The sequence below is a fragment of the Lithobates pipiens genome, unplaced genomic scaffold, assembly GCF_037356315.1.
Source record: "Lithobates pipiens isolate NorthernLeopardFrog02 unplaced genomic scaffold, aLitPip1_a1.2 Scaffold_30, whole genome shotgun sequence".
In the NCBI taxonomy this organism is placed as follows: Eukaryota; Metazoa; Chordata; class Amphibia; order Anura; family Ranidae; genus Lithobates; species Lithobates pipiens.
The window spans coordinates 80649077-80664893 of record NW_027507791.1 but is presented as its reverse complement, the minus strand read 5'-3'; the positions used below and the strand labels follow the sequence as shown (position 1 = coordinate 80664893).

Sequence of the window (15817 nt, the reverse complement as noted above, 5' to 3'; positions counted from 1 at the left end):
CAGGATCACAGAGTAATATTGAAATGTAAGCTGATGTCAAATTACTAAGAATGACTTTGAAATTACAAGACATGATTTTTTAGATTTTAGAGATTAGGTATTTTGTTTGAATAATCTAAAATATGTACATATTTACTTATGAACATTATTCAAAATGTTTACTAATTTATGGAAATGATCTGTTTTAATGCATATTGGTCCTTGAAAAGTAAATTTACAAGTAATCATACTAATAAAGATTATTATAAAGTAATCGCACATGTAAGATAGATTTCCAAGGTGATATATTATTTTGTCACGGTCACGTGGTAGTTTTTGTTTTTGGGGTTGCATTCGATATGTGCCAAAAAAGAGATCAAACAAATACTTATACTTATAAGTATAACATTTGAACATTTAATAAGAGTAATGCAAGATACAGATGATAATAGAAAATAGAATAAGAATAATTTGTTTTACTAAACCCATTACAGTAAAAATTAGTCACTACTCTTGTGTGCTATTTGTACTACCTGTGCTAACATTTAATAAAACGATTTCTGTTTAAAAGAATAAAAGTAAAAAATCATTGTGTATTGTGTAAAAAGCCTGTTTGATCCTGGCTTCTCTGATCCTCCCCTCATTCCACTGTCCCCTAATGATTTCCTGATAACACAGTCTATGGAGTCAGGCTGCACATGCTCAGTTTGGCGTGTATTGCTAGAGAGGTTTTTTATTTTCTTGGGAGGATGCATGTGATCAAGCACAGGGCCAATCGGCACTGTCCAGAGGGTCAGGGGTCTTGCAGTCTCATAGGACAGTCGGAAAACTCCTCCTACAAGCTTTAATCAGTGCTTGGCTGGACACTGATGGAAGTCACAAGGCTGCTATTTACTGCTAATGAGAAAAGGTATTTAGCAGTTGATATTTACTAAAATAATTGCATTTATGGGAGACCAGATATAGTAAATGCAGGGTCCTGGGTATACTGACACTTTAACTTAAGATGCTGTTTCCGCCACGGAGTCCTATCTGCTTTTCATACGGTGTGGCACACAGGTGATCAGACACATGCATGATTGCAAACTCTGATATGAGAGTGAGATCTTATACGTTTTCACTGTGGTAATATAGGACTTGAATGTAAGGAAATGGCCAATCATAAAGAATAAAATTGGCTCATATCTTGGTCAGTCAACAATAACATTCCCTTGGTATGAAGTCAGCTAAGGTAAAGCCATACTTATGTTCTTATTTGGCCTCTTAAACAAGATTTGGAGGTATTGAATTCATTAGAGAGGCGCAATATTTATAAGGAAATCTGAAATTTCCCCATCATACATGCCAACATTTATCGTTTTGTTTTCTGCAGCCTGCAAAATCATCTGGGTCTAATGCCAAAAGTGGACAGAAATGGGTTTCACGATGGGCGAGCCTTGCCGACAGCTACCCCGATGCTTCTCCAACTTCTCCTTTAGAAAGCCAACGACTGGAATTAACTGTAGATAATGGTAAATATAATTAATATTTCATAGTAAAAGTGTAAAAAAAGATCTGGCTAAGATTGAGGCTTATATCAGTTGGAAGCCAATAGCGACATTGGCAGATGCTTGTTGGGGTTTTGAACTAGACGTCCTACTAGACAAAATCATTCTCTCTTTCTGAATAAAATGTTTTGTTTTTGTAACCACGATGAAAGAGAAGTTCTTGTGTTGCATCAAGGCTGTCACCTCTTCTTTTCTGCAAACACTCTATCTTAGAACCTCTACCACTTTACTCATTTCAGTGCTGGCAGATCAACCCTGTTAGTTTTTATTATAGTATTGTTAGGTTTAGGTATTATGGTTTCCGGCTCAGAATAAGGTACATATTCTGCAGGAGGTTTAGTTTATTATCAGGAATTCGGTTAGGGAGTAGGTTATGGTTGGGGTCAGGGGGTTAGGTCTTAGGTAACCTTTAGGGGATGGGAGAAAGGCTAGGTTCACATGTATTCAGGTTGGGGTTGATGCATTCTCTTGGTGCGTTTTTGATGCGTTTTGCATTTTTTGGGGCTAGTAGGAAAGTATGACAGTTCTGTTCATATAGTGTGACTTTGATGCAACTTTACACTCTCTGGCACTTGAATAGCATCAAATTTGAGAGAATCAAGTAGCACATGAGCCTTTATTTGTCCAAAGTCGCATGTTGGGGTTAAAGAGGTTATAAACCCTATTAATAAAAAAAACTGTAAGACAGACATAATGAGCTATTTTGCATCGCATACTAGCTCATTTTGAAATGCGTACCTTTAGACCAAGGCTCTCTCAGCGGCATCCGCACCCAAGACGGCCAACATCTTCCCCGGTGTTTCTTCTGGGTTTCTCGGGCACTGGAGCCGCGATGACGTCACTCCTGCGCATGCGCTCACAACACAAGGCCCTGACTAAACAACACGGTCGGCCGTTTCTTCAGAGCGCATGCGCTGTTGACGTCGGCGTATATAGTAAATAGTTCCAAAATGGTGCAAGTTTTGGAGATAATTTACAGTACCTTCAGGTAAGCCTTATTATAGGCTTACCTGTAGGTACTATTAAAAAGGAAGACTTTACTTCCTCTTTTAAGAGTTAGGGTTGAAGGCTAAGGCTAGGGTCAAATCTTAGGGTTAACTGTAATTTTTATGTTGAACATTCTAACCCTAAGAATTGCCACTAACCCTAACAATTACTGCTAACCCTAAATTATTATTTTCTTATCAAAACCCTAACATTTTGACCGTAACCCTACTCCTTAACCCTAACGCGAGACTTTGGGCACATAAAGCTTCCTGCACTACTTTAATGTGAATTTGATGCTACTTTGGTGTGACTTTACACTCGGGAACCTAAGTCGCACTACATGAACAGAACTATCATACTTTCCTATTAGCCCAAAAAAATGCATAAAAAAAAACCAACACTTGTGTTTTTGGTGCAGGTCCATTGAAGTCTATTACATGCAAAAACACATCTGTTGCAGGAAAAAGTCTTGAACCCTTTCCAAAAAACGCACTGGTTCAAAACACACAGATGTCAACTAGAAACATAGAAAGCCATGTTAAATGGACTGTAGTGCGTTTCTGCAAAATGCAAAAAATGCAAAAGAATGTACAGATGTGAACCAAGGGTAAGTGTAGGGCACAGGGTTAGAGCTTAGTATTAGAAGTTCGGTTTGTATCAGGTTAGGGCTTAAACTGAACCTTTCTTTGCTCATTCTGACCAAAGCATTAGGTTTACTTTAATGGCGGCTCCACCAGCAATTTACCTTCCCTTCAACCCTCTGCTGCTTCATTTGGCCACAGGAAGCAAAGAGAAAAGGCTTCTACGCATTATTCCTCAGAAGTATTGTATCATTTGCATCCGTTAACTTTAAATGTACAGTTTGTTCTTATAAGCTGTTCATTGTTTTGTAGGTCATAATACTGACCTTGCAGAAATCCTTGGTGATGGAGACACCTCGTTCCCCTCAAGGACAAGGAGACTCCTTCCTCAGCTCCCTCCCAACGACAAATCTGAAAGTTCCACACCTATTATTTTGGTACGGACAGAGTCCAGTTCCGAAGTTCCCCAAAAGATTGCAGTACACGGTGATAAGAAAACTGCTCCAGCAGAGCAAAACAGTTTATTGAACATACAGGAAGATTTGGATCCAGATAGCCTAAGTGATGCTAGTAAATCTGATGATGGTGTTTTATCTAGTAGAAAGTCTAATCCATCACCTAATGCATCTAGAACTGTTTGGAGGAGAGATGATTTTGGTAGTCATGAACAAAGTGTTCAGAGAACAAGTAAAGCAGCTACTGAATTGAAATCTACTTCCTTTTATGTAGGTAGTGATAACGAAATAGGAAGTTTACCACATGCAAATGCTGCGTTACCTGTTGTAGACATGCCCAAAGAATATAAAGGTCATGAAGTCCAAGTGAAACTAAAGGGTAACCAGCAGCAACCACCAGAGCTCATGAATGCTGGAAGAACAGCTAACCAGCTGCTGAAGAAAGATGATGGATCTCCGGAAGAATCGGTTTCATTTGTCCGACAGGAAAGCTTTACCAAAGAGAAATCCAGCAGTAATATATCCCCCAATAAGCTTCCGCAAATCTCAACCCATCCCTTGCTGAAAGATCTCACTGTTACAAAGCCCCCCACTGACTACAGCATAGAGACCCGCCTAATTCTCAAGGAGACGGAGACTGCTTTGGCGGCTCTAGAAGCCAAACTTTTTTCCCAAAATCACCTCGAGGGCATTGACAGTGTTCAGTGCCCACCAGATGATTCCTTATCTGGAGATTCTGACGTGGATACTGCCAGCACTGTCAGTTTGGTTAGCGATCAGAACGTGCCAATTCATCCTCCAAAAAATAGAGTTGTAGGCGTTCATAAGGAAAAGTCCTCTTCTGCTTCTTCTAAACAAGATCATTACAGCCAACCCACTGCTCGGGAGAGACTTTCTGAAAAACGGAAGACTGGTGCTGCTGATACAGGGAGCAGGAGAGATGCCACCAAGCGATTTGAAATGAAGCGCAGCACCGGACCCCGTGGTTCACTTGATTTTACAGATGAAGAACGAAGCTCCAGTCTTCCTTATATACCAACTGATACTGTATCTTCAGACTATGAACATTCTTCATCAAGGAATCTCTCAAGGAGGAGACCTTATGCTCAGTCATCCAAGGAAGATACAAACAGAATTTCAGCAAATGCACAAAAGGTTCAGCAGGCACTCACCAGGTCAAATAGCTTATCAACTCCCAGGCCTACACGGGCTTCTAAGTTACGGCGGGCCCGATTAGGTGAAGCTTCTGATAATGAAAGTGCCGATGCTGAAAGGTTGAACAGTCCAGATGTATCTTCAGCAAACTCTTCCTCTGCCAAAAGCTCTTCTGAATCCAAAAAACTTTCCAGGCTTGATTACCTGGCAATGCCAAGGAAGCGGACTGGTTCCTTCAATGTTCCAAGTGACTCTGAAGTTTCTTCTTCAAGGACAGGCTTTTCAGGACGCAGTGCAGACCAGAGTTATACAAGTCGTAAACCTGCTATGGCAGAGGTCAAACAACCCATTAAGAAACCTGTAGCACCTGTACCCAAACAACCTTTAACGAGAGCACGATCAGGTAGTGTCAAGTACTCTTCCACATCCGGTAAGTTTTACCACTGTTATGGCTTTGTTTTACATTGCTAAATGTGACTCAGTCACTGAGCCCATTTGGTGTGTTTTTTTTTTTTTTTTAATAGATTCTGATATAATAAATAAATAAATTATATAAATTTTTTTTTATTTTTAATTTTTTTTTATCCATGGCCAAACTGGAAAATTATTTGATCTACAATTCCTGGTCTTACAAGGATTGAAGAAAACATTATATGATGATGATCACAGACAAATGTAATCCTCTTAAAACTGGATTTCCCATGCCACTCCTTTTAATATTTGCTATATCACCTACAATCCTTGGCAATCTATTTTATTCCCATAATTTAGTGTGATTAATAGATTAAGTGCACCACATATTCAGCCTATATATGAATATATGAATTTTGTTTTTGTTTTTTGTTTTTGTTTTTGTGCTTTTTTTATATTCAATTTCTCATTGTATTGTATGTAAAAGTGGTTGTTTTTTTAACTGAAGTCAGATTAAAGACCTTTTATTGATGGGCTTTTATTCACCTCAAACAGGTTTTGCATCCCCATACAAGTCAATGATAGTACAAAACCTGCTTGATGCAAGTCAAATGCAGGCCAAGAGATTTTTATACAGGCCCCCCATTTTTTTTCCAGTTTTGGATGGCGTGGGAAAGGTTTAAACCCTTGGTGTTTTTGCTTTTTTTTTTTTTATTGTTTTTCTTTGCTTTGCCATTTGTGTCTCATTGGGGAGAGTTCCCTGCGCTTCCTGCTTTCACAGACAACAGGAATGGAAGAAACTACAGTAAAACCTTGGATTGCGAGCATAATTCATTCTGGAAACATGCTTTTAATCCAAAACTCTTGTATAGCAAAGCGAATTTTCCCATAAGAAATTATGGAAACTCAAATGATTCGCTCCACAAGCATTAACTCATAAGTCCTTCAATCTCTAGTCCATATAAAAAGATTATAGCAATGTGATAGGTATTGTAACCATAAAATGTCCATCCACAAATGGAAGCCTCCACAAGGGGATTAGAAGCAAAATGCATCAGGAGCTACAGAGTATAAAAGAGAAGAGAGGCGCCTCTAAGTGTAGCAATATGGTTACATTTAATGAAGGTACAGCATTTATCAACTCACATGGTTGATCTAAAGAGGCACATCTAAGTATGTAAGCACCTGGGGTAAAGCTGTCCACATAGACCATCCTCTGCACCACCAGCTCTTACCTTTGTCTGTCAGTCTGCAATTGTGACCCGGAAGAGTACCCTGCAGTAGAGAGTTTTGAAAGGGATGCTTGAAGCGCGGATGGAATGCAGCGTGGAAGGGATGATGTTGATGGCGGTGCGGCCGGTCTATGTGGACAGCTTTACCCTGGATGCCGGCATACTTAGATGTGCCTGTTTTATTCATCAACCATGTGAGTTGCTAAATGTTGTACTTTCATTAAATGTAAACAAATTGCTACACTTAGAGGCGCCTCTGTTCTGCTTTATACTCAGTTGTGACTTGACTCTACTTGTATATCAAGACATTGCTTGTATATCAAGTCAAAATGTATTTAAAATTTTGCTTGTCTTGTAAAATGCTCTCAAACCAAGTTACTCTCAAACCAAGGTTTTACTGTATCTCCAAAAGTGAAGGAAATTTCCTCTTTGAAAGTTGTCATGGGAACAAGTGCTACCATTTGTCACCTGTTCTGGTGACAACTCAAAATTTTGGATTTTGCATCACTTTCTGTTCAGGTCACAGGTTTCACCAGGAAAATTGAAAAGTGATCTCCCTAAGTCCCCGTTCACACTGGTGTGACTCATCATGCGATTTGACAGATCAAAGTCGCATGACAAGTTGCCCTCTATTTGTAGCATTTCATATTGGTGCGACTCCGATTTGCACCGTTTTTGAAAAGATTCCTGCACTATTTTTGGTGATTGCATGTGTAACTTGCATTGACATCTCTGCATGAAGTCGCACAGATGTCGGCAAGCCGCACATGAAATTGTACTGACCGGTGGCTTTGAATTCATGCTGAAGTAGTGTGATTTCAAAGCTGCATTCGGTGTGAACTAGATACAGCACAATCAGCAATAATAATCTGAACAAGACTCTAACATTTCCTCAATCCATTGAAAACTAAAAAAATGTTTTGGCATTACATAGAAGTCAAAATGTTCCAATAAATTAGTGGTTGCATTTGTGGGAGATCAATAAAAGGGGTTCCAGCCTCATTACAAACCCTGGAATAGGGAATTTTGTTTTGATGTTCTCTTCAAAAACGTGCTTTTGTTTCACAGGTTCACTTTAAGTGTAAGTGTAGGCGGTAATGAAAGGCCCCTATTTAATCAAATTATGCATTTAATAAAAATATGTCAATGAATTTTAATTGGGACATAATCTCTCTTTCTCTGGCCTCTTGTACTCTCCTGATTATCATAATTCAGGCTGAGAAAGGATGGGGAAGCACTAATGGCAAATCAGGTTTATTGCATTGCCTGGTGCTGTGAACAAATCCAAATTTCCATCACCAACGTCTATGGGCACAAATCATCTTTTATGCAAAAATTTTTTACTACGAAATATAATGAATTATAGTTGTAATGATGATGAAAACAAAATTTTTATGAGATGACTTTATGACCCATGATAGGAAAATATATTTATGGCCAATGACTATACAGGAGAGATAGCTGCCTTTTTGCCTTTGCCACCTATAGGTAAAGATATACTATGCCCAATGCAGAAAAACACACAGGCGGGTCGCGAACATGTTAATTACCATAAATTTATTGAATCCAAATTGACAATTGCAGATGTAGAAATTCAAGCAATACTAATACACTCCAACTGGATGCAGTAAAACTCGTCCTAAGATCAAATGTTTGGAAAACCGACTTGTTTCAGGGGGTCGTGATCCTTTCCTCAGAGCTGAATCAACCTCACGATCAATGACCTTTTAAATGGTCACAAATCTATGGGTCACCTCCCACAGGAAGCTAGCAGATGTGCAGAGCTCATGAGTGATTGCGTTGGAAGGGGGGCAGACATCTGGTGCAGTCATGGTTGGAGGAATACACTAGTGTAGACCTATTCATGCACTAATGCTATTTTCTTGTGCTTATCCGGATCGGGCAGTATTGTACATTTTGGTTAGTTAGTTTGTAAAGTTGTACATAGAGGCTGTATGTGTATAGATGCCATTTGCTCAATAGTGTAAACCAGGGGTCTCCAAACTTTCTTAACAAGGGACCAGTTTACTGTTCTTCAGACTTTAGGGGGGCCGGACTGGTGCCATTGCAACATCTGCGGAGAAAAAACGATGTCCTATCTTTGATGTCAGTGGGAGGAATTGTGCCCCATCGTTGGTGCCAGTGGAAGGGGTTGTGCCCCATTGTTGGTGCCATTGGGAGGATCCATGTCCCATCATTGGTGTCATTGGGCACAGTTGTTGGTGTCATTGATAGGAATTGTGCCCCATCGTTGGTGCCAATGGAAGGGGTTGTGCCCCATTGTTGGTGCCATTGGGAGGATCCATGTCCCATCATTGGTGTCATTGGGCACAGTTGTTGGTGTCATTGATAGGAATTGTGCCCCATCGTTAGTGTCATTGGGAGGAATTGTGCGCCTTGACTGGTGGTAGAGGGAAGGAAAACTATGTTCCATTGTTATTAGTGGGTTATATATTGTGCCAAAGCCAGATAAAAGCAACTGAAGGCCCACATCTGGCCCCCCTTATGGACACCACTGGTGTAAACAATTTAATTTCAATTTAACATTTTGTTTTTTTTGTGCCTTTTTTTTTCCGGGATATTGTGTGTGTATTTTTTTTGAGCTTCATCCATCTGCTAGATTCCTGTCGGGGGTTACCCATGGATTTTTGGTCATTTAAATTGCCATTGAGTGTGAAGTTGTTCAGCTCTGAGGAAAGGGGAATGACCCCCGAAACACATTCGTTTCCAACCATTTCGTGGTATTTACTGTGTGTAGCTGCAGTGTATTAGTATTGCTTGAATTTTTATATCAGTGGGTGAGCATCCATTTGTTTTGGTTTTAATACATTTTATTTATGTAATGCACAAGGTTTTTGTGCCCTCTTGCCTGTTTTTTGCAGTGTGTTTAGAAGACTCCCGGTCTGTGGAGGACTGCACTATTGAGTGGCATTTTGGATAGAAGCAATAGAAGAATACCCCTGGTTTTAGCGCTGGAGTGTTTTTTGGAGTATGCAGTATACTCTGCCTAATGGTTAATCCAGGAGTTTTGCTGATTGGAGGAGAAAACACAAGACGTCATCATTGATTTTATGTTCATTCACTGTTCAATCACAGGCTGCATTGCGTTACCTGAAGTAGGGAACAGTGTATGGTCAGAACTACGTATAGTCTTTAACTTAGAAAAAATTGGAGTCTAAAAATCAAAGCGCCAAACCCCAAAGTATTAGAGTCCAAAATAGGATTTTATTCCAAACATGTAATAAGTGCAATAACCAACGCATTTCAAAGGCCACATGTTCTGAAGTAATAGCTTTTAGTTCCACCTTGTCTTTTCTCAGACTGATGGCTTACAGCAGTGTTTCTCAACTTCAGTCCTCAAGGTGCCCCAACAGGTCATGTTTTCAGGATTCTCCACAGATTAAATGGCTGTGGTAATTACTAAGGCAGTGAAACTGATCAAATCACCTGTGCAAAATAATGAAAAGCCGGAAAACATGACCTGTTGGGGTGCCTTGAGGACTGGAGTTGAGAAACGCTGACTTGGAAAAATGTCTTGCTAAAATTAGACACGCTTCCCTATGTTTAACATATATTTCAGCTCTGTTTGCCTACACCTACACTTTAAAGAAAGATTGTGCAAGGACATGGCCGATGTCTATGTGTGCTTCTATTGATATGATTTTACGTATGTCGTGTTGAGAATAATGTAAAGAAATGTGCTATTGTTCATAGTTGCAAAGAGGAAAATGTTGATTTTAGCTGAATGCAAAAAAATAAAATGATTCTCAAACAATGTAAGGTCCAGGAATACGAAGATGGTAGCTCTTGTATTCAAATGAATTGGTTTTTCCAAACTCTTGGTAGCACACTAACTTAATTCCATTGTCTGTACTTTGATCATTGGTTTTATATGTGTCCCTGTCCTATTAAACCTTGAGGTCTCCATGTACACATCTTCCACTTGATAGTCATCTGTCAAATCTCTCTGCGAGTCTGATAGGTGTGGTGGTTGCTGAATACATTGTGCTGGACTTACTATGGCAGACCCATGGCCATGAGTACAGGGTGTCTGTCAATGTATGTTCCAGCACTAGCACTGTCAATGATGGCTTTCAAAGGAAGTTCCTAAGGCTTGACCCATTGTGCACATGGAGTCTAAGGAACAAGATTAATAATTGTAGAATTCCCAAGGAGCTATTTAATAATGTGTGGTAAACTGCAAGTAAATTTGATTAGTGGGGAAAAAAGTGTATTTTGGTAAAAATGACGACTTAAAAATAGGACCTTATTTATCATGATGTCTCTATTGAGTCAGCCTCTGTCCGATGGTGAATGGAATGGATAATCTGAGTTGGGAGGACTAGTGTGCAACTTGGTAGTTATTTCAGACAATTGAGTGAATTATTCAGAATCGTTTTAGATTCTTCAATTGACATACAGTGCGGAAAATAATTATATGATCCCCTGCAAATTTTGTAAGTTTGCCCACTTACAAAGAAATTAAGGGTTTATAATGTTTATCATAGCTATATTTTAAATGATGGAGACAGAATATCAGCCAGAAAAAACGCACAATACAAATGTTGTAAATTGAGTTGCAGTTCAGTGAGTAAAATAAATATTTGATCCCCTACCAACCAACAATAATTCTGGCTCCCACAGACTGGCTACAGTATGTGCTCATGTGGTGCACAGATTAGTCCTGTCAATTTGAGAAGGTTCGCCTAACGGCAACTCATTATGTGTATAAAAGACACTTGTCCACAGAATCTCTTTCAAACCTCACTATCATGGGCAAGATCAAAGAGCTGTCAAAGAACATTAGGGACACGACTATCGTAGACCTACACAAGGCTGGAATGGGCTACAAGACCATTATGTTATAAATTTTAGTTGCGGTTCATTGAGTAAAATAAGTATTTGATCCCCAAGCAAAGCATGACTTGGTACTTGGTGGAGAAACTCTTGCATAGAGGTAAGACATTTCTTGTGTTAGTTACCAGGGTTTCACACATCTCAGGAGGGGTTTTGGTCTACTCTTCTTTACAGATCTTCTCTAAATCCTTAAGGTTTCTTGGCTGTCACTTGGAAACTTGAAGTTTCAGCTCCCTCTATACATTTTCTTTAGTATTAAAGTCTGGAGACTGGCTAGGCCACTCCATGACCTTAATGTGCTTCTTGAGCCACTCCTTTGTTACCTTGGCAGTATGTTTTGGGTCATTGTCATGCTGGAAGACCCATCCACAACCTTAGTTGAGTTTTCTGGCTGAGGGAAGAAGGTCCTCAACAAAGATTTTACAATACGTGGCCCCGTCCATTGGCCCATAAATGCGGCAAAGTCAGCCTGTACCTTTAGCAGAGGAACGACCCCAAAGCATAATGTTTCCACCTCTGTGGCTGACTGCAGGGATGGGGTTCTTAGAGTCATAGTCATCATTTTTCTTCCCCCAATCACGGCGAGTCAAGTTAATGCCAAAGAGCTAAATTTTGGTCTCATCTGACCACAGCACTTTCTCCTAGTCCTTCTCTGAATCATTTAGATGTTCATTGGCAAACTTCAGGGCCTGTACATGTGCTTTCTTGAGCAGGGGGACCTTGTGGGAGTTGCAGGATTTCATTCCATGGGGGTGAATTGTGTTACCAATGGTTTGTTTTGGTGACTGTGGTCCCAATGGCCTTGAGATCATTCACAAGCTCCTCCCGTGTAGTTTTAGGCTGATCCCTCACTTTTCTCATGATCATCCTTACCCCATAAGACAAAATCATGCATGGAAATCCAGACTGAGGGCGTTTAATGGTTATTTTGTATTTCTTCCATTTGTGAATAATCGCTCCAACAGTTCTCACCAAGCTTCTTGCTGATGTTCTTGTAGCCCATTCCAGGTTGGGGTTTGAGGTTTGAATTGAAGAAAGAGATTCTGTGGACCGGTGTCTTGTATACACATAATGAGTTGTCATTAGGAGCACTTTCTTAAAGAGGAAGTAAACCCCTTCAAACCACTTTGACCTACAGGTAAGCCTAGATTAAGGCTTACCTGTAGGTCCAAGCAATATTTCCTAAACCTATATGGTTTAGGAGATATTTGCCCGAAAATGGGCACCGCAGTCTACGGCGCATGCGCCGTAGACAGCGGCGCGCAGGCGCACTAAATGCGGCAAGTCCAAGAATGGATTTGCCTAATTTGTCGACTCCCGTGCGCATGCGCGGGAGTGACGTCATCGCGGCTTCGCCGAATGGCAGCGTCGGAGCTGCGAGACGCGACTCCCGTGCGCATGCGCGGGAGTGACGTCATCGCGGCTTCGCCGCTGTCATTGCTCGGAGCTGCGAGACGCCACCAGCAAGATGGACGCGGCGGACTACAGGGATCAGCGGCGACTTCGCTGGCTCCTGTGTCAGGTAAGTGACACATAATGAGCTACTATGCGATGCATAGTAGTCCATTATGCTTTACCTTTGCAGGGAAAAAAAGAGGAAGTAAACCCATCAGGGTTTACTTCCTCTTTAAATAGACAGGACTAATCTGTGTACTGCATGAGCACATACTGTAGCCAGAATTATTGTTGGTTGGTAGGGGATCAATTACTTATTTTACTCACTGAACTGCAACTCAATTTATAACATTTGTATCATGTTTTTTTTTGGTTGATATTCTATCTCTATCATTAAAAATACACTTATGATAAAAAGTATAGATCCTTAATTTCTTTGAAAGTGGACAAACTTACAAAATCTGCAGGGGATCAAATAATTATTTTCCCCACTGTAAATAACTTTCCTGTTGGCAGTCAGAGGGTCGTGTTTAATGGGTTCAAGAAAAACATTATTATAATGCCCCAATATATGCAGGTGTGTCTTGGAGAATATCAGAAATAATATCCGCAATGAGATCATGCCTATGTTATCGACAATTTGAATCTCTCACAATCCTTTGTGAGAAACCTCAGTCTTGAGCCCATGCTGTTAAATGCAATAAAGAAAATGTACTCCCCTGTAACTGACATGCAGTCCAGATGTGACAGCTTCCATATGGGTAAAAGTTGGGTCTAGCCACAAGAATTTTTATTTTATGACAAATCCTTTCTACAAAGAACCAACCAAAAATGGCAATTAAAATCGTCCCCACTAGTTATAACCATGTAGCCTTGCCTCTCAAAATTGGGTGTTTGTGCTGTTATTCTCTTCCTGGCAGAGCAGAAAGTCAGCCCAATATCAGGCTGTATAGCCTTTTTGAAGACTGTGTCCGACTTGATCTTGGGACTAATACCTAACACTGCCTAGGACGTTGGAGGATGATAAATCTACAAACAATTGAAATATTTGTGTGTGAATCAAAGGGAAGCAGCGCCACTCCATTTACGGTCCACTGGTTCCTTGATGCGGCAGGTGCTGGCCCCAAAGAGCTAGTCCTGCTTTGGTATAAGAGCAAGGCCATACTCTGGTTATTCGAAAAAGCCTAGTTGGGGTGAAACACGTTAGACGGGTGTGGCCCTGTGGACAAGGACTGTATCGGAAGCCAGTTTGATTGAATAAACCTATGGTGTGATTTCAGAGTGGGGCCTTCTGCTTTATTAAGGAGAGAATACAAATACATCTTTAAAAAAATTATTTGTGAGAAGCTATACTGAAATTTTATAACAATTCCAGAACATAGATTTGGATGATTACGGAGACCTATTGGTGACAGATAAAACACCATATTTACCTGGAAAATTAGGACGGTAGACATTTGACCCTTTTGTTAGTGTGGATAATATCTGTTAAATTTCTAGTTCCCAGGAGATGCTTAAACCAGCTTTTGAATAATCTATTTGTCCAATTGGCAGTGTTCAGATTTATCTTTTTTGCCTTTCGCAAATTGTGGACACACGGAAAGCTATGTAAGCTTTCCATTAAGAGAACTGTAGATAGACCGAGAAGAGCTGCAGAGACAAATATCTGAAAAAAAGTTTCTGAAGCCTTTGTAGGCCGAATGAAGCAAGAACGATAACAAACACTCTCACAAAGTTGAGGGTTTTATTGACCTTCTTTACAATTTACAAATTTGTCAAGAGGGTGGAGCTGGACTAGAAATGTCAAAGAAGGAAGACTTCTTGTAAACAAGGATTAACTCGCACAATATTTGCTGATTTCATAACAACGTGATCGCTTTTACTTCTACAATCCACTACCCTTATATTAGTCATTGTGGCAGTCTGTTTAGTACAACCTGTCTCCTTCATACACCAGACTGAACTTTAGCTTTAGCAGATGCCATCTACTCTTTTTAATTACTGGAATGAACATTTAGTTGGTCCTTTGTCCACTGATGGGCGGTCCTTTGTCCACTGATGGGCGGTCCTTTGTCCACTGATGGGCAGTCCTTTGTCCACTGATGGGCAGAATTCTCAAGAATATAGCTTCAACTTCACACATGAGTTGCCTTTGGAACCTTAAAATTGTTCTTTAGATGGATTTCTTTCCAGCATACACTGTATTGTCAAAAGTATTGGGAAGCCTGCCTTTACACACACATGATTTTTAATGGCATCCCAATCTTAGTCCATAGTGTTCAATATTTTGCGTTGGCCCACCCTTTACAGCTATAACAGCTTCAGCTCTTCTGGAAAGGCTGTCCACAAGGTTTAGGAGTGTGTCTATGGGAATGTTTGACCATTCTTCCCAAAGAGAATGTGTGAGGTCAGGCACTAATGTTGGACAATAAGGCTTGGCTCGCAGTCGCCGCTCTAATTCACCCCAAAGGTGTTCTATTGGGTTAAGGTCAGAACTCGGTTTAGGTCAGTCAAGTTCCTCCATCCCAAACTCGCTCATCCATGTCTTTATGGACCTTGCTTTGTGCACTGGTGTGGAGTCATGTTGGAACAGGAAGGGGTCATCCCCAAACTGTTCACACAAAGTTGGGAGCATAAAATTGTCCAAAATGTCTTGGTACACTGATGCCATAAGAGTTCCCAAATTGCCATAATACAAAAACTATTGAGCCAACCCTCCAAATCATTTGGTGGTCAGGGGATTATGGTGTGGGGTGGTTTTTCAGGGGTTGGGCCCCTTAGTTTGAGTGAAGGGGAACTCTTAGGGCCGGTTCACACTGCAGGCGATGCGAGGCGACACCGACTTGCCTCGCCGCGACCTGCCGCGACCTCAGCGGCAACTTGCAGATGACTTCTGTATAGAAGTCAATGCAAGTCGCCCCGAGGTCGCCCGAAAGTAGTACAGGAACCTTTTTTCTGAGTCGGAGCGACTCGAGTCGCTCCTCTCAGAACGGTTCCATTGTACAGAACGGGGGCGACTTGTAAGATAGCGGCGAGGCGAGTCGTGTCGCCTCGCATCGCCCGCAGTGTGAACCGGCCCTTAAGACGTCGACATACCAAAGCATTTTGGACAATTTCATGCTTCCAAATTTGTGGGAACAGTTTGGCGATGGCCCCTTCCTGTTCCAACATGACTGCGCACCACTGCACAAAAAAGGTTTAAAATCCTGCACTTATCC

At 40.7% G+C, this 15817-nt stretch overlaps 1 protein-coding gene across 4 annotated transcripts in view; it reads left to right on the top strand.

Moving 5' to 3' along the window:
- CEP170B (centrosomal protein 170B) overlaps positions 1-15817 on the top strand; it is a 160564-nt gene that overhangs the window by 95859 nt on the left and 48888 nt on the right. For 3 of the 4 annotated variants that reach the window (XM_077464498.1, XM_077464497.1, XM_077464496.1), the window contains exons 11-12: positions 1352-1490; positions 3407-5134. In XM_077464498.1, the coding sequence (XP_077320624.1) occupies positions 1352-1490; positions 3407-5134 (1867 nt within the window). The remainder of the gene's footprint in view (positions 1-1351; positions 1491-3406; positions 5135-15817) is intronic. The other variant, XM_077464499.1, reaches the window with a different exon arrangement.